Genomic DNA, 23,656 nt, shown 5'->3' with positions numbered 1-23,656 from the left:
GGCACGTTTTATAAAAGTGACACGTGAAACATGCCCGTCAGACTCGCTCAAGCTATAGAAGCCCTAAAACTACACAAAACACCATCACTCACAAACCATAGACTGACGCCTGTCCTGGTCCTGAAGTGTAGTCTAGTTTTACAGTAAGAATGGTCTGCTGTTGTTCCTGTAGTCTAGTTTTCTTGTACTTATTACAACCCCAAGACCCAAAAAAAAAGGTCACCACCAAGGCTTTATAAGCCCCATAGATTAATCCAAGGAACCCAACCACCAAAAAGACTTACCAAGGTGATAGCCATCTCTCTCTCTCTCTCTCTCTCTCTCTCTCTCTCTCTCTCTCTCTCTCTCTCTCTTTCATAGCCCTCTTTCTTCACCCACCACCAAACTTTATCTGTTCTATTATGTCTTTGCTCGGCCATGACAGCCCAAGCTGTCTTTTTGAACATTTCTCTGTCTCTCTTCGCTGACTGGTACTAACAGGAGCGAGCGAGAGAGAGAGAGCTTTTTGGATATGGCATTTGTGTTCTCCAACAAGTTCAAGGCCCTGATAAACAGTACATTTCTGCTGCTGCTATGTTTCTTCTTCACCACTCACATAAGGTCTCCTTCACCTTCTTTCAACCTCACAACCATTAAGGCTCCTAAGGGAGATGGCTGCATTGGTCTGAAAAAGCTTAAAGATCATCACTCCAAGTGTCTATACCTCAAGACCCACATCCCATGCGTCTCCCAAGGTTATCTCAACTATCTCCATATTTTCTATTGTGTTTGTGGGAGATATTCTCCATTAGGGTATGCACTGGTGGCCCTTTGGCTACTAGTCCTGTTTTATCTCCTAGGGAACACCGCTTCTCGGTACTTTTGCACCTCTGTGGAGAGCCTGTCGAGGGAGCTGAGGCTATCACCAACCATAGCTGGGGTTACCCTTCTGTCCCTGGGTAATGGCTCGCCCGACGTGTTTGCGAGCATCGTCTCGTTCCGGTCGGGCTCCGGCGAGGTGGGCCTGAGCAGTGTTCTCGGTGGCGCTTTCTTCGTGTCATGCGGGGTGGTGGGCATAATCAACGTATGCGCGGCGCGCTCGGGCTCACGCGCGGTGCGCATCGACCGATCGTGCTTCGTGCGCGACGTCTGCTTCCTCGTGCTCGTCCTCTCGTCCCTCCTCGCGATCCTCCTCGTCGGCCGCGTCAATATCTGGGAGGCCACGGCCTTCGCCTCCCTCTACTTCGTTTACGTCTCCCTCGTGTCCGCCACCCACATCTGCCGCGATAAGTACGAGGACCTCGTCGTGCCGATCCTCGACAACGAGGAGCCCGACGACGAGGAGCCTGCCAAAGAATCACCTCCAGATGCCAACCAACAGCAGCAGAATCCATCGACATACTCCAGTTTCAAAGCCATGGCATCATACTACGTCGGGTGGTTTCTCTACCTCATCGACATGCCATTATACCTTCCGAGGAGGCTGACAATACCCGATGTGTCCGAGGAGAGGTGGTGCAGGCCATTTGCAGTGGCCTCGGCCACCTTCGCACCACTTCTAATAGCAGCACTATGGAATTCAAAGAGAGGAGGGATGGGCGCAAAGGAAGGGCTGACAGTATACCTATCCGCAGGACTGGTAGGGTTGGTTTTAGGGATCACTGCACTCCATACAACAAAGAAGGCTAGCCCACCAAACAGGGTCCTTTTCCCATGGCTAGCGGGAGGGTTCCTAATGAGTGTGCTGTGGACTTACATCATAGCTGAGGAGTTGGTGGGGCTTTTGGTCTCGTTGGGTCACATCTTTGGGATAAGCCCTGCCATATTAGGGTTAACAGTCCTTGCATGGGGGAACTCCATTGGAGACCTGGTAGCAAATGTGGCGATGGCCATGAATGGGGGCCAGGATGGGGCCCAGATTGCCATGTCTGGTTGCTATGCTGGACCCATCTTCAACACCTTGGCTGGGTTAGGGCTGTCGCTGGTGGTCTCAGCCTGGGCTGTGTACCCCGAGCCATTTGTGATTCCAGTGGCACCAGCGTTGCTTGAGATTCTAGGGTTTATGATAGGGGGGCTGCTGTGGGCCCTGGTGATACTGCAAAGGAAGGACATGAAGCTCGACAGGGTGGTGGGCATTGGACTCCTGGCTGTCTACCTTTGCTTTCTGTCTTTGAGGCTGTCTCAGAGCCTAGGGTTGGTGCAAGTTTGAGAACCATTCTGTCTCTTTCGCATTTTCATTCTTTCTTATTTTCATTATGATCTTAGAGGTTTATATGCTATTGAGAGGGAATTTTAATCAACTTTCTTGGATATATAAATAATTGCATCTAACGCTCTCTTTCTACTTGCACTCCCAGCTTGCTTGTGGATCTTATTGCACATTCCAAGAAAAATGCATGATGGGATTAACTTTTTTTCTCATGAGTTAAAACTTAGCCATTCATCACCTGGCACCCCACTACAAAAGAAATAATATTTTCTGGCGCTTTTTAGAGTTTTTTACTGATGCTTAAGCGTCGGTACTTTTCCTGCCGATGCTTTCAAAAACATCGGTATAGGCTTGATATTGCTGACACTTAAAAGCGTCGGTATAGTACCAATGCTTAAAAGTGTCGGTATAGGCGTGCCAGTTTAGTTATTGCCGATGCTTTTAAATGTCGGCAATAGTAATTTTTTTTTAAAAATAATTTATAAAAATAAATTTTAAACCTGTATACATTACTTTCCAGTATAACAAATACACAACCTAAATTACATAAATAACAAAAGTCACATCACAAACAAATTTTTTTATTAAAAAAATTCATATTATCATATTTTATTACATTGTACTTCAAAAATATTAAAAACAAATAGAGGAAATAGAATGGAATTTGGCTCGACTTAAGTCCACATTTTAAGTTAACGTACCATTCTATGAACTATTCGAATGAGCTATATACTTGGTCTATATGTCACGGAGAGGGATTCTCTAGTTTACTCTTTTGGGTATATGTATATAATTCAGCACGACCTTGTCTTTCTCCTGCAAACTTGGATCTTGTTGCAAATTCCAGGCAAATAACATGATGCATGTGCTTAACTATTTCTTAAGAGCCAAAGCAGTGATAAATTGTAATAACACTCTCATGTGTCAGTGTTAAGCACCACGCCTTGAGAATAAAAATTCAAAATTCATGATTTTATTAAACTAAAAAATTCACATTTGTAAGTCGATTCAGCAATAATTCATATCAGACTCCTGTGATTCCATCAACGAAGGAGATGAATCTTGACATGGCTGTCAGCAATTAGTTGGTTCTTCCATAATGTGCCTTTTTTCCTTGACACTTTCCCAGGCACTTGCGTTGCTGCAATTTATTAATTTGTTCTTTACCATGGTCCTAGGGTTTTTATGAGTTACTGAGAGGATGAGTTGTTGCACCAATTGATACATAAATAATTGTAGAAGACTCTCTCTCATTTTACATGCATTTACATAAGATTGCTTCTCCTTGCATACCCAACCAAATTTTATGCCCATTTCGATACATAATGCGAACCACAACTTTTTCATCTGTTGGAATTAATAGATTCGTGCACTACATAGCATATGATAGACAAGATATGCAGCATAATTACACAACATGTTACAAGGATTTAACGACAGAATTGATGCATCGTATTATATGATCATAAATATGTTGTGGTAGTATATCATGCAATTCAACTAATAATTCAGAGGTTGTTGCACTAGCCTAGTGTAAATTAAGCACTCACAATGTATAAAATAGGTGTACCTGTGATACAACAGAACAATATTTGATCATGCAGTCACATTAAGATTGTTCCCATAGACAATGAGCGAAGTAGGTAGACTGCAACTCATATATTTTATAAAGCAAAATTAAGTTTATGTGTTAAGACATTAAAAAAAAAAGTTTGTCTTGTATCTGGCTCACTTAGAAATGAAACCCTTGGGAGTGTTGGATATGGATTTAGGTGAGTGTCTGGTCTTATCCGATGACATGATTAAGGTGGGAAAATCTAAGAGCATTTCCTGTTAATGAGATAAACTATAAGCTCCAAAAGGTTCTTGTTTGTTTTACCGCTGATGCCAAGGTAGTAATCTCATCAGCTGCAATCTCGGAATACGTGTCATTACAAAGAAAATATGAAGGTGTAAATCCAAGGGAAAGTGTACATATTGACAAATCACTTTGTTTTAACTGCCTCCAATTTCTCTAGTTATTGCAAAAAAAAAATGGAAATATTGATTTCATAAGCTACACTACTTTTTTTGCTGAAAATTAGTTAAATAAATATTAGTACAAGAAAGTTGATGACTCTTGCCATCTTTTACCTCAAACAAAAAAAAAAAAAAGAAACTATTACTACCAGCTGTAATCTCAAATTATACAATAACATTTTTATTTGTCTCTTGAACTTTTTTGGCTTATTTTATTAATTTTCATCTAGCTAAAAAGAAAACCAAAACATAATTTCTGACAAGTTCAAAAAACTTAGAACATTAAACGTGAAGAAATAAAAGGAAATCACATAACAACACATAATTGGACACTACAAGATTGATTTTTCTTTCCTTGATAGTATTATTTGCTAGTCAAAGTGCAAATACATGCTCCCATAATTAACTTAAGATGTTTCCGCTATATTTTCATATTGTCAATTGTCTACAAAATATTCTCAGCAACAAATTGCTTTTAGGAACAAAGTAGCTAGAAGAGCAACCAAGTAGCTATTGCCTCCCTGACATATAAACATGATATCATAATTAAATTGACCAAAGTCCTTTATATGAGTCAACTACTACTCAATACTACCTAACAAAAAGTAAGAATTTTTGTTCCCTTAAAAAAAAAAAAAAGAATTAATGCAACTTTCCTTTATATGAGACCTTAGATAGAATGCTATACGATCGAGTTCATATTACTAGTTGTGATATCCATGTTAGTTTTTTGGATGCTAAAGTGCAATACTTCAGTTATTATTCATTATATATCAGCGTTAGCTCATACATAATGGAAGAATTAATCCTATACACAACATGTAGAGACCTCACTTTTGTTTTTGTTGGTCCAGTCTTAGCCAACAAACCAATAAGACATGATTTTCAAATTTTTTTGGAACTACTCATTCATCCAAGCCAACATATTGGATGTATTAAAAACTTTGGCTTCATCTCTTTGGTATTTTATTGTCATAGTGGCATTCTACTGCCAAATTGGTCTGCCTCCAAGCACCTTTTTTTTCGGAGGATTAAGGAATGTGCAGGCAAAAACAATGGCATGAATCCTATTTTCACCTTTCTTTCCATTTAGGCCGACATAGCCACATAGGTTAGCAGGATCCGGAGGGACGGTCCTACGTACTTGTCTCTGTGGGCATGTGACCTTTGGTGTGGGACCCCATCGGTCATGTGAACCGGCTGCCTTGGGCCGGCCACCAAATAGGACACCACTAGTACTCCGTGATGCTTTGGACCGGCTTGGCCCGTGTCAGACCGGACTAGACCCCAAATCCATGCAAAGAGGCTAAGGACACCACGCAATAACGACAGTATCTTCGGAGTTCTTCCGAGTTGGGGAATTTCCCACGCATGCCTTGTTTGTCTTGTGGTTGGCCGATAAAAGTGAGAAAAGAATGGGGGAAGGACAAGATTTGAGAGATGGTCAGAAATCCACATGATAGAAATGAGTTATAAAGAAAAGATTTATTTGATTCTTAAATCAAATCTATGGAAGAACCAAGGGACTTGCTTGCTCGAATAGAAATCCACATGATGATTCGTAAATTATTGTATGAAAGAACCTATGAGGAGAGGCTGTGAATCAAAGTTGTGTTCTTTGATTTTGGTCATTTGTTTGGCTCATTAGAGCAGACCAAATTGGATAACTTTATTTTAGCACTAGTGAGGTGGGGAGCCCTCTATCCAACAGAGGCTTTAATGTGAGTATTTCATGCATCAATCAATGATGGAGTCACATGTGGCTCTGGAGGAAGAAAACAAGAAGATGTGGATCCGAGTGGAATGAGACCAAAACATATTTCTGACTTTTCTTAAAAGAAACGTGGGATTCGATGCATGAGGTGATGCAGATTATAATACATTGTGCAAGCAGCATCAGATTGTTTTGAAAAATATTTGAGAGTCATGAGGTGAATAAGTCCAAAATAGAGAGGTTGGATTCTCCGAGTCACATCCATTCCTCTACAGTTGAGGTGGAGTACAACAGCCAGCAAAGTCGAGAGAAAGGAGATGGAGTAGAGGTGGAGGTGCGGCTACATAACATGTCTAAAGAACCTCATCCGAGTGTTGACCAGCAAAAGAGGCGATCTAATTTGCGGCCCTATTCGCCTTTCGATATGCATGAACGGCCTGAAAGAAGCCGCAATCTCTCACCAGCCTGCAAATATCACTAAGCAGCAGGTGTCCAACCCCCTGCTGGTCCTCATCCCGTATCCATTCGATCACTGTGGTTGAATCCCCTTCAAGGAAGATGCAATCAGCCCCGAGAATATGTCTCTTATAGGAGATGCACTCTCATGTTGCCCTGAGCTCTGCCCCTATAACTGTCATGTCGAAGGTACGCCGACCCCCTACAGCAATCAATCTGAAGTCATGAATCGATTTGATCGAGATCATAATCCATAATGGATTTTCAATTTATTAATAGAGGGCCAAATATGAGAAATAGAAATTACAGATCCCTGATCATAAAGACCATACCTTCTCTGTCTCCATCTATAGACATACTACCATCAAAGTTCACATTGAGATGGCCGAGAGGTGGAGGCTCCCAAAAGACAAGAGCAAATCTAGGCACTGCAGCAACGGAGTGGGGGTCCCCTTCGAGGGTGGACGTGCATCCTCCAAATCCATCCTCCATCGATCTCCTGAGTGGTCTCCCCTCCCATCAGTGCATGCAAATCTCTGGCACGAACCTTCTCCCTCCCTGTCGAAGCCCAGACTAGTCTGTCGTCTCCCTAGACAGAATTGAAAGTGCCAGAACCCTCTCAATTAGCTACTCCTCGAATGTGTCCCGAATCAGCACCTCATTCCACCTACCCTCCCTCGGGGTGATCAAGTCATTAGCTCTATATCCCGACCAACCTCACCGAATCAACCATCATCGGCACCCTGCAGAGTGGCTACTCAGTCAACCAATTGTCCTCTAGAACATCAATGGACTATTCATCGCCGATAGCCCATCTAAGATGAAGGGGGTTTGCCAAACATCTCTTAAGACCCAACATGCCTTCAATTAGTTTCCCTTTAATGCTATTTGGTCTTCACTATTGACTAATCCACCGTGCAACATAAAAGAATGTAAAAGAACAAAAAATGCTGCATCTAAGTCCAAATTCTCGACCTTAAACTAATGTAAATAAGGTAAAAAGTTCCATGTGGATTAAAATTGATTGAGTCTACCTAGTTGGACAAGTTGAATTGTTGAAAATGGAGACTTTAAGGCTTGAGGACTTAGAAAACTTGAGGGCACTATAAGTTGATATAACTGGGTATTTATAGCATTGAATGTTTTCTTGCATAATTTTGTTGGAGCTTTGCTTTCCACTAAGAAAATAGTGGGTGCACCACCTATTAAATTTACCTAGGTCGCATGCTCGAAACACAACTTCGTGAAGATTTGAACCGAAAACCTCACACTTGGACGAGGGGGTACTACAACTGCTAGGTTTTCATCTAGTCAGCATTTAATCAAGTAACCACCATATAGATGTTTCTAAATTTACTAATATCATCCTGGAGTCAAGCTGGACCTAGAATGCATAATCAAGTAAAGCTACCGAAAAGTAAGGTCAGGTTCAACTAACTCCAAAATGAATAAGAAATTAAATGGGTTTTAATATGGTGCATTTTGATTTCGAAATATCTTTTATTTGTGCTAATGCTATACATTCATCACCAAAAAGATGACTTAAATGTCTCCCAATTTGAGTGGCAATCAACAATTTCATGATCTCATACAAGTAACAAGTATAGTAACATGTCACGATAAGCTTAGGAAAAAAAAATCTAAACTCGACGAAAGCCTACTTGAATATGGACCCAAACCTAACTTGAAAACTTATCCAACCCATCTAAACCCACTGATTAATTGGTAACCTCTAAACTGAATCCAAGACTTGTTAAACTGAAACTAATTACCTAGTCAAGGGCTCGGGCAATTGAGTCACTAGTCCAAATACCTCTTACAACAAATCTAAATTAATTCTTACAACAATATATTTATATATATATAAAGTATACTAAATCATCAAATATAAACAATTTTAAATCATGCCTTGGTGGTTGAAAGGTTTCTTAAATATCCTCTGGTCAGGAGCTTGGATTCTTGCGGTTAACAAAGATTTTTCTTTTTGACCTAATTGGGTTTTCTAAAAGTCGATTGATTTGTGGTCTTGTTAAAAACTGCCCGGCTCGATCTGGTTTTCACCAGATCAAATGCAGACATGGTCCAACATCATAATCCAACCAGATAGGGTGCCAATTCGCCGACTTTTCGATCCGATTAGCCGGTTACTATACCAAGATTCCACCATTATTTAGCTCATACATGGATCATGTTAGATGAAGAGTTGAGATGATCTATTTGCACTCTCATGCGCAAAGTTCAGCAAAATCCAACAAAGAACCAATCCAAACTGAATTGTGGATCTAGGTGGCCCTCTCGAATATAACCTTGGCTCGATTATCTTAAACAGTCAAGTAGTAGCGGTCTAACAAAAGGTAAGCCTCACATGGATAAACCAGCGAAGAATAGTTTAAAACATCAAACCTATCCTCTAGAATTCAATCCAACTCTCTCCCTATCTCTTTACACACACACACACACACACACATATACATATACATACATACATACATAAATACATACATACATACATACATATATATATATATATATATATATAGAGAGAGAGAGAGAGAGAGAGAGAGAGAGAGAGAGAGAGGGGGGGGGGGGGGGGGGGGGGGGGGGGGGGTGGGGGGCTAGATCCACCTGCAGAACTCAATCCAACTTACAATCAATCAATCTATATATATACATATATAAAGAGGGAGAAAGAGAGAGAGTGAGAAGCAAACTCCACCTGCAGAACTCAGTCCAACTTAGAATCAATCATAAGTTTGAACCTTATCATGCCTAGGCCTAGCAAACTAATCACCATATGCTAGCCTCGAGGCATGCACCTTGAAGTTATACAGTTCCATGCCAATTGCCAAAACCCAGCTATTCCATTTGAAAGGAAACTCTTCGACTGTTTTCTAAAGACGCATTCTGTTTCCATTCATCCCGCCAGAAGACCCAAAACTCTTCCGAAGTATCAAAAACACTTCCATGGATGATGCATGCAACCAGATGTCTAGGTTTTTTCCCCATGGGATCCAGAGCTTGCAGAAAGTTCCTGGATGGTGCGAAGCATGTGGGTTTGTGAAATGATGTGATGCTGCTTGACTCTCTGCTGGTTCTTCTGCCAAATGCCTAAAAAATTCCTCTGTAGCCCTTCTTTTTTTTTTTTTTTCTTGATGAAAACGGCAATTCATATAGCTCTAACGTGAATCCATCCTGCCAAATCATGAAAAAATAAAAAGTAAAAAGAAATGGATATATCTATTGCGGATGTCCAAAGAAAATCCCCAGGATGTCGGGCGATAAAGGAGGCGACCCAGTCTGCTGCCCGGTTCGCCTCCCGAAATACATGTGCTGCCTGAAAGTCGCTCATCTTCTGAACCAATCTGCAAGCCTCCCGGATGATAGGATGCCCATCTCCAAATCTGTCCCCTTCCTGGATCCAGTCAATCTCCATAGTAGAATCTCCCTCAAGGCACACCCGCGCAGCACCAAGTACCTGCCTCGCATAGGAAATGCCCTCCCAGGCTGCCCGAAGCTCCGCCCCAATCACCGTAAGTCCAGGCGTGCACCGGCCACCAGTTGCTACCAGTCTGCTTAGGTGATCTCTAATCACAAATCCCGTTCCTCCAGACATACCGTTCGCCGACCTACCATCGTCGAAGTTCACTTTGAGATGGCCAAGGGGTGGGAGCACCTAATGAACTAGGGCGAACGTGGACGCTATAACAGCGGAAAGAGTACTCCAAATGTCCCTGGCCATCCCGGAAGTGGACCAAGCAGCGATAGTAGTAACCTCCCTCGCATGGACTATAGCTCTGTCCACCACTGTCCTCGAGAAATTCCTCCTGCCCTCAAACAAACCAGCATTCCTATCCAGCTAAATATAATAAGCCAAGAATGCTGTAAAGATCCCCCCCCCCAGCAGTGCTAGGCCTCCGGGCTAAGGTCCTCAACGTATGAATCAGGTTTTGTGCCGTCGCCACCGAGTGAGGCAACGGAACAGATGATCTACTCCAAATTTTCCTGGCCCTAGGGCAGTGTAGCAGCACATAATCAATAGTCTCCTCAGAATCCATGCACACCTCACAAAACTAAGTAATCCTCACACCTCGTCGTGCTAGCAAGCTTCTAGTCAGTAGGCACTCCCATGCCACCTTCCAGATGAAGAGCGCCACATGAGGATGAATCCTCATCCTCCAGATCCATCCTCCCTCAATCTACCGAGCAGGCTTCCCGCTGAACAGGTGATGAAGACCCTTGGCTTGCACCTACGACCGCCCCATCGGCACCCACACTAACCGGTCAGGCTCTACCCAGGCAGGAACCGGTAGAGGCAGGATCATCTCTGCCAACTGCTCTCCAAAAACCTTCCGGATCAAGCCCTCTCTCAACCGACTCTCGCCAAACTCCAATAGATCGCTAATTCTGTAACCAGCTAGCCTCGCCAAATCCTTCTATTCGTACACTGCATAGGAGTGAGATAATATATTGTACCAAAAAAAACAAAGAAAAAGATCAGGAGTGAGATAGGATGCCTTCATCTCGTACTCACCTCGGAAAGGACAACTTGCTCACCTGGAAACAACTTTTTTTTATATCAATTCCCTTTCCTCTTTTTTTGAGGAAACTGCTGTATTTTATATTCACTTATTCTTTCTTTATTCAGCGGTTTTACCCAATTCCATGTCAGCCGCAATGGAATATTTGTCTTGATATTACTGCTGTAAGGCACATGCTCAGAGAGGCTCAAGTACTCGCGCGCAAGCATAATAAATTTTTTTTTTTTTTTGAAATGGACAGACTATAAAATCTATTGATCATTTGTAGACTTTGATTTTGGAAACTTATGTCATATAGATCTAGTCAAAGGAATGAGGACAGAAATTCTCCACCCTATCATTTGATTTCAAAGATAAGCAGGAACACTAGATATATTGGGCCCTTGAATCACGAGAGGATCCCTGTTTTTGGTACTAAGCCTACAGCATGATTAGATTATCTTACGATACACTATATTTTGGTACTAATGATGCAAGAAGTTCGGATCAGTTAGAGTCCAGCTTGACCTATTAGGAGCCCACTTTTCTTTGGTAGCAGAGCCGAGGACAGCAGCAAGTAACTAGACTTCTTTTGCTTTTGAGACTCGCCATGGCTCACACTACAACAAGAGTCCGAGCGACTAGAAAGAGGCTTGAATAAAGAAAGAGATTTGTACTGTTTGCGCTTACTTACCAATCTGTATTTACCTTGAACTAAGGTTGGAATCTAGGGCTCGTTTGGTTCGCGGGAAGTATTTTCCCTCCTAGGAATATGATTCCTGGGAATCAGATTTCTAGGAAGAGGATACCTAGGAAAGTACTTTTGGCATGTTTGGTTAACCATGGGAAAGTGACAAATTTCCAAAGTGCTTATGTTTGGTTGACCATCCACTTTCCTAGGAAAGTTATGTATAATTCCTATTATGCCCTTAATAAAAATTAGGTCTTTAATGCCTCTTTAATGCTTCTTTAATGCTGAAGGGTCTTTTTGGAAAAAAATAAAAAAGGAGTGATTCCCACCTCATGGGAAAGTAACTTTCCCATGTTTCTCATGGGAAAGACTTTCCTATGAAATGTGGGAATCATATTCCCATGGGAATACAACTTTCCCATCTCTCTCCTTTGAAAACTCCAACCAAACAAGAGGCATTTCATTACTTTCCCGTTGACCACACTTTCCCCCCTCCTTTTCCTGCGAACCAAACGAGCCCCTATTGATTAATCTAGTGATAGGCGTTTTCTTTTTCTATATTAGAATCGATCATTTACCTTGAACTAAGGTTGGCTTTGGTCCAAAAATGATCATGTTTGAGTTTTATGGGTGAGGACTAGCCTTTTGAATCATTATGATAATTATTTCTCAAAATAATATTACTATTGATAATTTGTCTCCTCATCTTCCTACTTATTCCTTTATCCCAACAAAAAAGGGAAAAAATCTAAATCTAATCTTGTTAGGTCAAATTATGTTCAATCTAGTCCTCTTTCCCCTGCGTCCCCATATGATGATGATTCAAGGATAAACTTAGTGCTTATTAACCAAATTCTTGGTCTTAGGTATATTCAAGTATACCCAACTTATTTGTGTCAAGGTTAGTAGAACAACTTATGAAGGTAGGGTAATAGGGTCAGCTTAAGTTGAACTCGAACATAGAACATATACCAAACCCAACCTGAGGGCAAAACAAACCACCCCAAGGCCAAAGCCAGGTTGACACCAAAATTCCTCAATCCAAAGATCACTATGATTAGGAGGGTTGAGAAGGACTGGTACAAAATAGGTATGACCTAGGTTAGACCTCAAACTTAATCTTATAAGAGTTATGTTTGGATATTGCTCAGGTTGGGAGCCTAAAGTCTAGTTAGGTCAGGCTCTCTACTATAGAAATTGAAGTTGAGATGAATTGCTACAAGTATCAACCGTAATCTAATCCATGTTGGACTTGCATTGGCCCAACCCAAGCAAATTATAGGATGGGTTGGATTCAGTTAACTCAGCTTAAGTTACACCCCTAAATGAGATCTTTCTTTCTTTCTTTCTTTCATTCTTTCTTTCTTTGTTTTTTTTTTGGTGCCAACCTTCTAAAATACTGAAAGATGGGCCTTACAGGCCAAGCATGTATTTAGAGAAACAAACGGGGCGGCCGACTGAATAGCTGCCTATACGGCCCACCACCATTGCCTGCCTTGTTTCAAAGGATTGGACTTGGACAAGCATAGGTTGTGTTTACTTTAGTGCAGTTAATCCCACCGAAGAATATAATGTATGACTAGGTATATGTGCTCATCCTAAATATATTTAGCATTTACCTAAGCTTAGAGTTTAGTCACTGTCTATTACCTAACTTAAAGAAGAGAAAATCTCTCTCTCTCTCTCTCTCTCTCTCTCTCTCTCTCTCTCTCTCTCTCTATATATATATATATATATATATATATATATATATATATATATATATATATATATAGGGGATTGATAACCTACTCTCATTTTTCATTAGACAAAAAATACCCTTACTTTTTATAACTTTTAAGGGTACTTTATGTCTTTTTACAATCTCACATTTACTCACCCTCTTAACCCCTCCAATTAATGCTCTCTCCCTCTCTCTCTCTCATACATATACATATGCATACATACACATACATACATACACATACATACATACACATACATACATACATACATACATACATATACATACATACATACACACATACATATATGCATACACATATATACATACATACATAGACAAACATACATACATACATATACATACATGCATACATGCATACGTATGTATGTACATACATGCATACACACACACACATATACACACACACCGGAGAGAGAGAGAGGGAGAGAGCATTAATTGGGGGTTGAGAGGGTGAGTTAATGTGAGATTGTAAAAAGACATAAAGCACCTTTAAAAGTTACAAAAAATAAGGATATTTTTTGTCCAATGAAAAATGGGTAGATTGATAACCTACAATAACAGAGAGTAGGTTATCAATCCTCATATATATATATATATATATATATATATATATATATATATATATATTATTTATTAATAAATGGATGGAACCTCTTGTACCAAATAAATATAAAAGAAAGAAAAAGAAAAAAGAGGGGAAAAAATAGAGAGGCCTCATGCTAAGAGGTCAAGATCATCTTTTGAGTTTAAAACAAGTCCATTTTTATGACCAAATTCATTGGCTTTTTCCTATCAAGTTTGCTGCAGCCAACAATGATATCCTTAGATCAAGAAAAAAAAATCTAAGTAAATCACAAGAAAACAACACGAGATGCACACTACTATGCCGAGTAATCTAAAACCTTTGAGGCTTTAGTTAATACGTCGCATGGAATTATGGAGCAAAGGGAGGGGAGGGGCGGAAATTTTTGTTGAGAACATTAACTGGTATTACTTGAGAAGGAGAAACCGAAGAGGAAAAAACCAAAGGCAAAAGTCTTCGGGGAAAACATTGGGTTGGTCTTGGCCATGGGCCGGGCTCAGATTTGGGCAAGTACAAAGGACGGCGGCCCAGCTTCGGACAAGCTTGGATCCGGCCCAGCCCACCTAATGCGAATCCCCTGTTTTTTGCTGAAGCCAGGAAGTTTTTGGGGTTTTTTTGTTTTTTTGCATGAATCCCCTTCTAAAAAATTCAAATTTGTGTTAATACCCTCTTAAATTTATATTTATTTCTATACCCTCATAAAATACTGTTTTTGCACAAATGCCCCTCATATAACGGTTGTTCTAACACCGTTAATAAAAACCATATTATTTTATTAAAAAATAAAAAAATGAAATTACTTTTTTGTCCTCCATCGCGATCATTTTATAATGTTTCTTTTTGCACATGTACCCATTAAGAATATTTTAATCATTTTAATTTAAAATCGTTAATTTTTTAATGGCGTTAGATGATATGGGTACATATGAAAAGACAAGGACAAAAAAGTAGAATAGTAAAACAAGTGTTTTACGAGGGTGTACATGCAAACATCAATTTTGAAAGGATATTAATGTAAAATTTCATATTTAGGAGAGTATTCATGCAAAAAAATCCAAAGTTTTTAGCACTGAGAGGATGGTTGAACTTTAAAAGTTATGCTAATTGAACTTTAAAATATTTAACCCTCCACACATGACCACTATACTAAAACAATTAGTCAATGCAAGGCAAAGATGCACCAAGTTACATGGTTTATATGGTATTACTAACCTTAGCCAGCCCAAAAAGTTTTAATTTTTCGATTCAGCAAAATAACTATAGATCGATCACCATAAGTAACACTTGTCGACAAAGTTATATTTGAATAAAAATTTGCCAAATTAACATGGCACCATGGCCCTTAACATCTACTAATAACTCCAGCCTCTTCGGAATTACATCTATCTCTTCTTTTTTACCATGATTGATTGGATAATACATGAGCACTTGGAAGGGTTACACAGTTCATTGAATAACTATGATGCCATGAGACAAGAAAAGACCCATCACAGTGCCCTGCCACCTACCGGTTAGCCTCTCCAAATTGACATCCATCATCTTGTGGGTGATAGATGTAGAGAAATGATGGATGTGATTTCCATCACTTGCACCAGTGGTCTAGTGGTAGAATAGTACCCTGCCACGGTACAGACCCGGGTCCGATTCCCGGCTGGTGCATGTCTGTTTTTAAAACGTCTTATTCCTTTTCCTTTTTGTTCAAAATTTTTGTTTATATCTTTTTGAAGCTAGCTTAACTTATGGGCTTTTCATGGCCATAACCATGCTACTTTAATTTGAAGTTTCTATCTTCCTTATAGAAGAAAAGAAAAAAAAAACTTCTCTTTATCCATCAACCTGCTTTTTATCCATTCTATCCTAAATGTTCTCTGAACCTTTGGGTCTCACCATTGTTTATATTTTTAGAAAGTACTTCTTTGAGGCCATTGATCAACTTCCATTGACATGCAGAGTTGGAATTTTGTTCATATATCAGGCTCAGCAATAGTTGCCATATCATGATAAGCCCACACAGAGTACCTTAGCTTGCTAGAGATCACCAGTGGTACCCATATGGATCATTATTTCAGTAGATTCCATTTCCAATAGACATATCCTTCACACACCAGAGCACATCATTCTCATTGAAGTTTCTATCTTCCTTATAGCAAACAAAAAAGAAAAAAGAAAACTTCTCTTTATTCATCAACCTGCTTTTTATCCATTCTATCCTAAATGTTCTCTGAACCTTTTGGTCTCACCATTGTTTCTATTTTGAGAAAGTACTTCTTGAGGCCATTGATCAACTTCCATTGACATGCAGAGTTGGAATTGTGTTCATATATCAGCCTCAGCAATAGTGGCCATATCATGCTAAGCCAACACAGAGTACCTTACCTGGCTACAGATCAGCAGTGGTACCCATATGGACCATTATTTCAGTAAATTCCACTTCCAATAGACATATCCTTCACACACCAGAGCACACCACCCTAGTTAGTGCCTTCCCCAGTTTCTTTTTTTTGTGATTACAAGTGCCTTCCCCAGCTCAGTGCAAACTACCACTCAGGGACCCATCACTTGATAACCATCTGCTGTTCCAAATTTCCAGTCTCTTTTGGATCATTGTTTTGGGGACCTTGAGGTTTTGTGGAGATCCCACTGATTGGCCTGAGCCAATAATTGCTTGGAGTGAGTGGGACCATGTCATATCCTACTGTACTCCCACCATAAATTAGTCGACAGAGTGGCTACATTATTACCAAAACTGAAAAGACTCCAGCACTAGAGGACCACCATTATCTGGCCTCCTTATCTATTACAGAGCTGGGGCCACAAGTTATTGAGATCTGGTCTTCTCTCCTTGACAGCCTTCCACCCCCATGCTATGTTTGTTTTCTATCTGGATTGTTTGATTCAGGTTGAAGAACCTGTATCAGCAACTCATGGCATAAGCAGCTAAGGATAAAGTGAAACATAGCTTATTGTTTGATATGGAAGTTCCCTGGATCGGTATCTCGACTGTATGGTCTCAATCGATTAGGACTCGACGCATGATGATGATCATTCACCAACTTGTTTTTTGACTTTATGATATTTATCTTCTGAATCCTTCTTCGATGCCTGAAATTTACTCGAAAGTCCAATTTGGCACAAAAGGAGGAATGACCTATCATTCATATCTCAAGCTAGCCATTCTAATAAGTACCAACCAACTTCATGTAACGATATGATACTTCACCTTCTCATTCATGTCCCCAACGTTGGCTATCTGCCTACTTAAGATCACCTTTTATGATGAGAGTGACAACTAGTCCTTATGGCTGCCACATATAAAGATGCCAAAGACTTTGCTTTCTCAATCAAGCTGAGGACCACTGTTGACAATTACACATCAACAACAAAAACCAGGCTTCATCTCAAGCATTTGGATTCTGCTTTCTGAAGTCCTATTTCAGCAAGAATGCAATCATGATGCATTACATAGATAAGCCTCTACTTTGCAATGGCCTAATTAGAGGAAGTGACCTCGCCGACATGTGGCAAAGGATGACTAAATGCTAATTAGACCTTGATACATCTCGCATTTGCATTATTTTATGAAATATGCTGATGTTGTGGGGTTGAATGCATATCCTTCTTCCTAGTGTCCAAAACTTCAAGAAAAATGGGTCCACAAATAGAATGAGCATGTGAACTGTAAATTATTCTCCTGCTGCTTTCAGAGATACCAAGTACTGCTTGGCTGGCTTAGCTCTAGGAGTCCACCAACAATTGACACCAATGCATGAACCTATGGAAGATATTGGACACTCAAGATGCCGAAAGTCTTTCTTAAGACAAAGATGCCAAACGTCAGCTTCACGGTAGGCGCATGTCGTAATCTTCGACTTTCAATTGTCTTACTGCACAAGGGAAGCTTGGTAGCCTAATGTGATATCTCATGTTTGCTGAAAAATCCAACTTTTTCCAGTAGAAGAATTGGAGATCGGAATTTCCTTAGTCTCGATCCCTAGGCAATTCCATTTGTTTTCTGATGGAATAAGCTACTCCATGTAACCTTGCAACAAAAATTTTCAGTAAATCAGGGGTAGGATTCAGCTAAACCAAACCTAATTTACAAATTATCCGATCCTTACCCGATCTTACAATTATCAAAGCCACACCGTACCTAACCCGAGTCCAAAATTGTTTCACCAGACTCAAGGGCTCGGTCAGCTTAGAGCACATGTCAAACTATATTTTGGAAGGATGTTGCCTCTAAGTTCCACACTACATAATGAGGAGGTTGCATGAGGCTTTTTTTTTTTCTTTTTCTTTTTTTTTGTGACTGTAGGAGGTTGCGTGAGTTGAGGGCCCTAATATATGATAACAAAGGATGTCAGAAATTAGTTGAAGTTAGATTGTCTGGCTATCCCCCAAAATGCAACCCTACTTGCATTTGCAAAAACATCAGACATCCAAGAAGTTGAATCCTTTACCTAACTTGTTTAGGTTGTGAGGGAACAGTGAAGTTGTGGAGCTTATATTCTACAAAAACATTTTGGGATTCAGAGTGATATGAATCTTCCTCTTCTTTTGTCAAAATGAAGTGGATCTTGAAAAGGTGGCATAAGCATTCTATTGCATCTATTAGAAAGGCAAATACAAATATTGTTTCAGCATACAGCTGAGAAAGATGCTCTTCAACCAACTTTTTTGTTACAGCCACATAAGCACCCAATAAGTACCATGGAGTAAGAAACCACAGAGGAAACTAAGAGAGCAGATATCAATTTACATTTTATGCTTCAATGATGAACAGAACACATTAAAGAAATAGAAAATCCTTACAAATTTATTGCACCAATGGGACCAGTTTTGCCCCCAGGCTGAAGTAGCCCAAGAGACTCTGCAAACCTTAAGATCAGAAAACATAGATAGATAGATAGGAGCCCACTGCCTAGAACCCTGTCAGGCTTCATGCCTCTCTTAGGCAACATCACCAGGGCCCACAGAAGGCCACCAATCAGAAACCCCAGGGTCTGAAGAAGGGAGGGGTCCCCTGGGATCACCATGGGAGAGGGGAGCTCAGTCCATGAGGAGAAGACAAGGGAGAGACCAAGGCCAACCAAGGTGTTGAAGATGGGCCCACCATAGCAGCCAGACATTGCCACTTGGGCCCCACCAGGTCCCCCATTCAATGCCACAGCCACATTAGCAATCAAGTCCCCTAAGGAGTTACCCCAGGCTAGGACAGTGAGCCCTAGAACTGAAGGACTTACATCCAAGACATGCCCAAGAGAAACCAAGAGAGAGACCAACTCTTGAGCAATAATGTAAGTCCAGATGACACTCATGAGGAAGCCACCTGCAAGCCAAGGAAATAGAAACCTTGTTGGAGGTCTATCCTTCTTAGTCTTCACAAATGCAGCAATTCCTAGAGACATTCCTACTATACCACCAAAGAGATACATCACCAACCTTTCCTCTGAGCTCTTTTCCTTCCAATTGGAATCCCAGAGAGCTGTTAAAATAATTGGTGCCACTGTCACTGAAGTAACTGCAATTGGTTTCGACCATCTTTCCTTGCTAACATCTGGGATGGTTAATCTCCTTGGAAGATACAGAGGTAGTTCCAATAAGTACAGAATTTTACCACAGCAGCAGGAAGCAAATGGATTGAACTTAGAACAGCTCTCGGCAGTCTCATGTTCATTGCTCCATAAGCCTTCTTGCGCTGTCGAAATTGGTTCCAAAAGAGGAGCTCCTAATACACCATGCTCCATTGTTTGGAATGAGAGGAAGTTCATTTTATCACCATCAAAGGTTGCCTTCTCCTCATCTTCCTTCCAAACGAGATGCCTGATAGATACGAGGAGCACATAGACCAAGTAGAGGGAAGTGAAAGCCATTGCAAACCATACATTGATCTTTCCTATGATGATGATTGCCAGTAAAAGCAGAAGAACAAAGAGGAGGAAGCAAACGTCTCTTATGAAGCTCCACTTATCAATAGAGACCTCGCAAGGGCCTATGCAGAAGCTTATGATTCCTACAACCACGCATGACACAAAGAAAGCACCACCTAAGATGCTGTTGAGGCCTATGACATTGGAACCAGTCCCCATGAAGGAGACCATGCCAGAGAAGGCATCAGGAGCTCCATTGCCTAGCGAGAGAAGTGTAACTCCAGCAATGGTGGGGGGAAGCTTCAGAAGCCTTGATAAGTTCTCTAAGTTTGAGCAGAAATAATTGGCAGCAGTGTTACCCAGAAGGTAGAATAGCAAGACAAGCCATAAAATTAGCAGTGTGTAACCGAGCACGGGATATTCGCCATAGAAACAGTAGAAGAGATAGAGGTAGTTAATATATCCTTCAGGATCACATCCGGCTTGGGATGCCAAGTAGATGCATTTTGCCTCATAATTTTCACATCTATGGAGGCCATTGCAGTCCCCAGTGGAGACATCAGGAGACTCAGTCGAGTCATCTCTGATGATGGCCTTTGCGAGTTGATGGAGAAAAGAATTAGGAGGGTGGAGACAGGTAGTAAGGAGGAAGAGAATTAGCAGCAGAAATGATGAGTTGAGGAAGAGAAGGAATACCTTAGCCTCTTGGGTTGCAGCAGAGATAGACTTTGCCATACACGAAGGTCCAAATAAAGTTGGATGGTTGGGGAGTCTTATAATATTGTAGAGACTTGAGGATATTGATTGACTTAAGAAATTACAGCTTTCAGATATGCTGTGGGGGGAGTTGGGCTCTGTTCTTAGGATAAAAATAAAGATGGTGAAGTGTAAAGCGTTTAAATACAAGGAAAAGGACATGATGGAGTGGGAGAAATGACATCATATCAAGATAAGGTTGTAATGGATGCTGAAGTTTGTAGGAAAAAGAGGTGTAATTTGGGCCCCTTCTTGTTTTTGTCCTGCACCCAAGGAATAAAGCCTAAGTGGATACTATGAGATCAAATGCTCAAGGCAAGTTATAAAGATAAGTGCACTTTCCCCTAAGTTCATTAAAACTATCTGTATGTTTTCCATCCATATGGAATAGTTATTTTGTGCCAAAGAAATAGAATCTTGGTCCCAACTTCAGGACTGACTAAATCAACAAATCAACAAGAAGAAGATATCTTTAAATATGAGTACAGATCATACTGTCCCCAACATAAAAGTTCATGAATTACTTAATCCAAAAAGTTCAGGATTAATCTGATGATAACTTGATTTGCTTACCCAACAAAATATGGAGATTACTTGGCAATCATAATAATAGGAGGTGGGTGGCTGCGATATGCTAATTTAAACTCTTTTCAGCAAGCTAACTCAAAGCTCATACTGAGCCCCCTCTTCCCTCTCTCTAAAAGGGCAAAAAAAAAAGAAAGAAAAGAAATAGAAAAAGTCGGTACTCTCATCTGCATTTGAATTCAGGATCCACTGTGACTAGAGAATGTTCTAACCAATAGCTCGAGCCTCGAAGTTGTGTTTGTTCCCATCATGGAGGTCAGTTGGCTGTAGTTTCAACGAACATTAACACATAGGTATTTGCTCCAAAGAAAAAAAAAACAAGGAAAGAAAAGAAAGAAACACATAGGTTGGCACTTCAATGATTTAGTTTCTTAAATTTGATCTATATTTTGTTTAATAATGAACTCAAATTAAACAGAAGGCAGTTTTCAAACCTTCACATCTCTTTGTACCCATACTTCTAAAACTTCTCTTTCCTTCTTAAAATGAAGCATTTGTGCAAATATGGATCCAGGTAATGTATGGTGTTATATTGATGAAATGCCAAGATTTTAATTCTGTGAGGGCATGGATTCAATCACTTGATGCTTGGACAATGATATCCACAAAGCAATAAAAGTATACAAAATTTGGAGGCCAATAGCCTGTCTGAGTTTGTCTCTTTCCAGCAGTGAGGAAGAAAATGACATCACTACAGCAAGAATGATGTTCAGATGAAGAATACACCAGTGAAGCCAATCTATTAGGTGGTCAGCATGCTTGCCTTACTCAGCCTACATGATAGGCTCCATCCTTTGATCGGTCCCAAACCAAAGCAAGAATTTTGTCGTTGATGTATAGCTGTTGCTGATGTATATATGCTTGCATTATATAACACAAACTCTCCCGCATGGCTGGAATTTTGTGGGTGAAGACAGGCAACACTAGAAATACACACTTCATCAGTAAATTTACTCGATCTCTGTTAATGATGTGCCTAAAGAAATGAATTGAACTTCACCTAAAAGCATGACTGCATTTATCAAACACAGCTAAAATATCTCATGGCGCATTGAAATAACTCATCGGGTTAGGGATCACAGTAATTAACCAGAATTTTGTACCTTTCCAAGTCATTGGCATTCATAATTTGAGATGGTATTAGATAACTAGCTAGACCAGGAGCCTTGTTGCTATACATTACTTTTGCAGAACACTATTTAAAGTTATATTATATTTGAGAATATATTATCGTGATTGACAAAATAATCTTAAGGAGTATCAGGACATGATCCTAGCTTTGAGGTACCTAACAAGTAAAAACTTTTAGGGCTACGTAAAAATCTGAAATTTCGGAAGAGTGAATGAGTAAATATTCATAGGATTATGGGAAAGTAAAATGTTGCCATGGATTGAAATGAACTAGTTCAACCAAGTTTTTCCAACACCCAGGTCATGGCAGCCAAAATTTCACTCTATGTGATCAAGAAAGTGAAAATCCTTGTTTGAGATTGGATCGATGGCATCTCAGAGTATAGGATGAATGACTTAGTGTTACAATCCAGAACCTCACTCAAAATGGCTAGCCAGAAGGTATTATTTGGGTTCCTTGATTCTGTATAAGTACCCAAGATCTACTCAGCGAATAACCGATGTGAGACTAAACACACGCCCGCACGGATCCTCACATACTCCCTCCATTCAAGCTTTGGCATCCTCGTCAGACTAAGGGTTTAAATCCATTCAAATCTATTCACAAACACCACGATCAGCCCGTGGTCAGCCCCAATGGATCCATGTTGCAGTGTCTCCTAATCCACATAAGTTATGGGCCAGGTCCGCTCTAATATTATTTGTCACAACCTAGGACCTCACCCAAAATAGCTAGCTATAAGAAATTATTTGGGTTCCTTGATCCTGTATAAGTATCTAAGATCGATCTAGCGAATAACCGATGTGAGACTAAACATACGCCCGCACGGATCCTCACACTTAGCACCTATATTATGGTTCATGATCATTTAACTTACACTAGAACTCAAGGTTGCAGCCATGTCCATCCCTCTAAGTCCATGCCCTTATTCTATGTTCAATTTTATAATGGTGTTCAACCATGTCCTTGGTCATGCCGAGCTTCATTAAAATCCTCATGTCATATGCAGGGTCCTAAAAGAATGATCCATAAAGAACTACTAATGTTAATATTTACCAATCTAATTCATCAGTCAGGAATTCCTGCATTCAATCAACAATCATTTATCCAGATAACTGATGCTACTATGGTGTCATACATATGAACCATTTGACTCCTATAAAGATTGCTTGGTGTTAATCAGAACTGTTTCTATAAAGCACAAGTTAAATTTCTGAATGTAAGCTGCTCACATTAGAACCTTATAGCGACTATAAAAGCAGAATTAATATAAAAAGTCATTTCACGAAAAATAAATGACCAATAGTGAAGTAATCAAGCATGCGTGGATGTTCCAAACACCATGCAATACACAACACGCATGAAAGGTTCTCCTCTCATGTGCATTTTATCTCATTA

At 40.2% G+C, this 23,656-nt stretch overlaps 1 protein-coding gene, 1 non-coding gene and 1 pseudogene across 2 annotated transcripts; 2 read left to right on the top strand and 1 right to left on the bottom strand.

The window, feature by feature from the left end:
- The first annotated feature begins 397 nt into the window (after positions 1-397).
- Positions 398-2,229, top strand: LOC103722814 (cation/calcium exchanger 1 pseudogene; annotated as a pseudogene).
- Positions 2,230-15,503: 13,274 nt separating this feature from the next.
- On the top strand, positions 15,504-15,574 carry TRNAG-GCC (transfer RNA glycine (anticodon GCC)). The gene has a single exon. It is a non-coding gene; the product is annotated as a tRNA-Gly (tRNA).
- A 2,912-nt stretch (positions 15,575-18,486) lies between these two features.
- LOC103722804 (cation/calcium exchanger 1-like) lies at positions 18,487-20,696 on the bottom strand. The gene is made up of 2 exons (XM_088714119.2): positions 20,482-20,696; positions 18,487-20,379 (listed from the first exon to the last, which is right to left on the bottom strand). Exons 1-2 carry the CDS (start codon positions 20,518-20,520, stop codon positions 18,724-18,726), a joined length of 1,695 nt encoding a protein of 564 aa, XP_088570245.2. The 5' UTR covers positions 20,521-20,696; the 3' UTR covers positions 18,487-18,723.
- Between the last annotated feature and the right edge of the window lie 2,960 nt (positions 20,697-23,656).

Source organism: Phoenix dactylifera, chromosome 18 (assembly GCF_051530095.1).
Source record: "Phoenix dactylifera cultivar Ajwa chromosome 18, Ajwa_hap1_PhDact_Kaust_v1.1, whole genome shotgun sequence".
Lineage (NCBI taxonomy): Eukaryota > Viridiplantae > Streptophyta > Magnoliopsida > Arecales > Arecaceae > Phoenix > Phoenix dactylifera.
The sequence above is the reverse complement of the archived record's forward strand: the minus strand, read 5'-3'. Positions and strand labels throughout refer to the sequence as shown.

Coding starts and splice junctions, on each gene's coding strand:
- LOC103722804 (XM_088714119.2), bottom strand. CDS start 20,520: ATGGCAAAGTCTATCTCTGCTGCAACCCAAGAGGCTAAG. Junction 20,380..20,481: donor CTGCAACCCAAGAGGCTAAG/GTATTCCTTCTC, acceptor CAACTCGCAAAG/GCCATCATCAGAGATGACTC.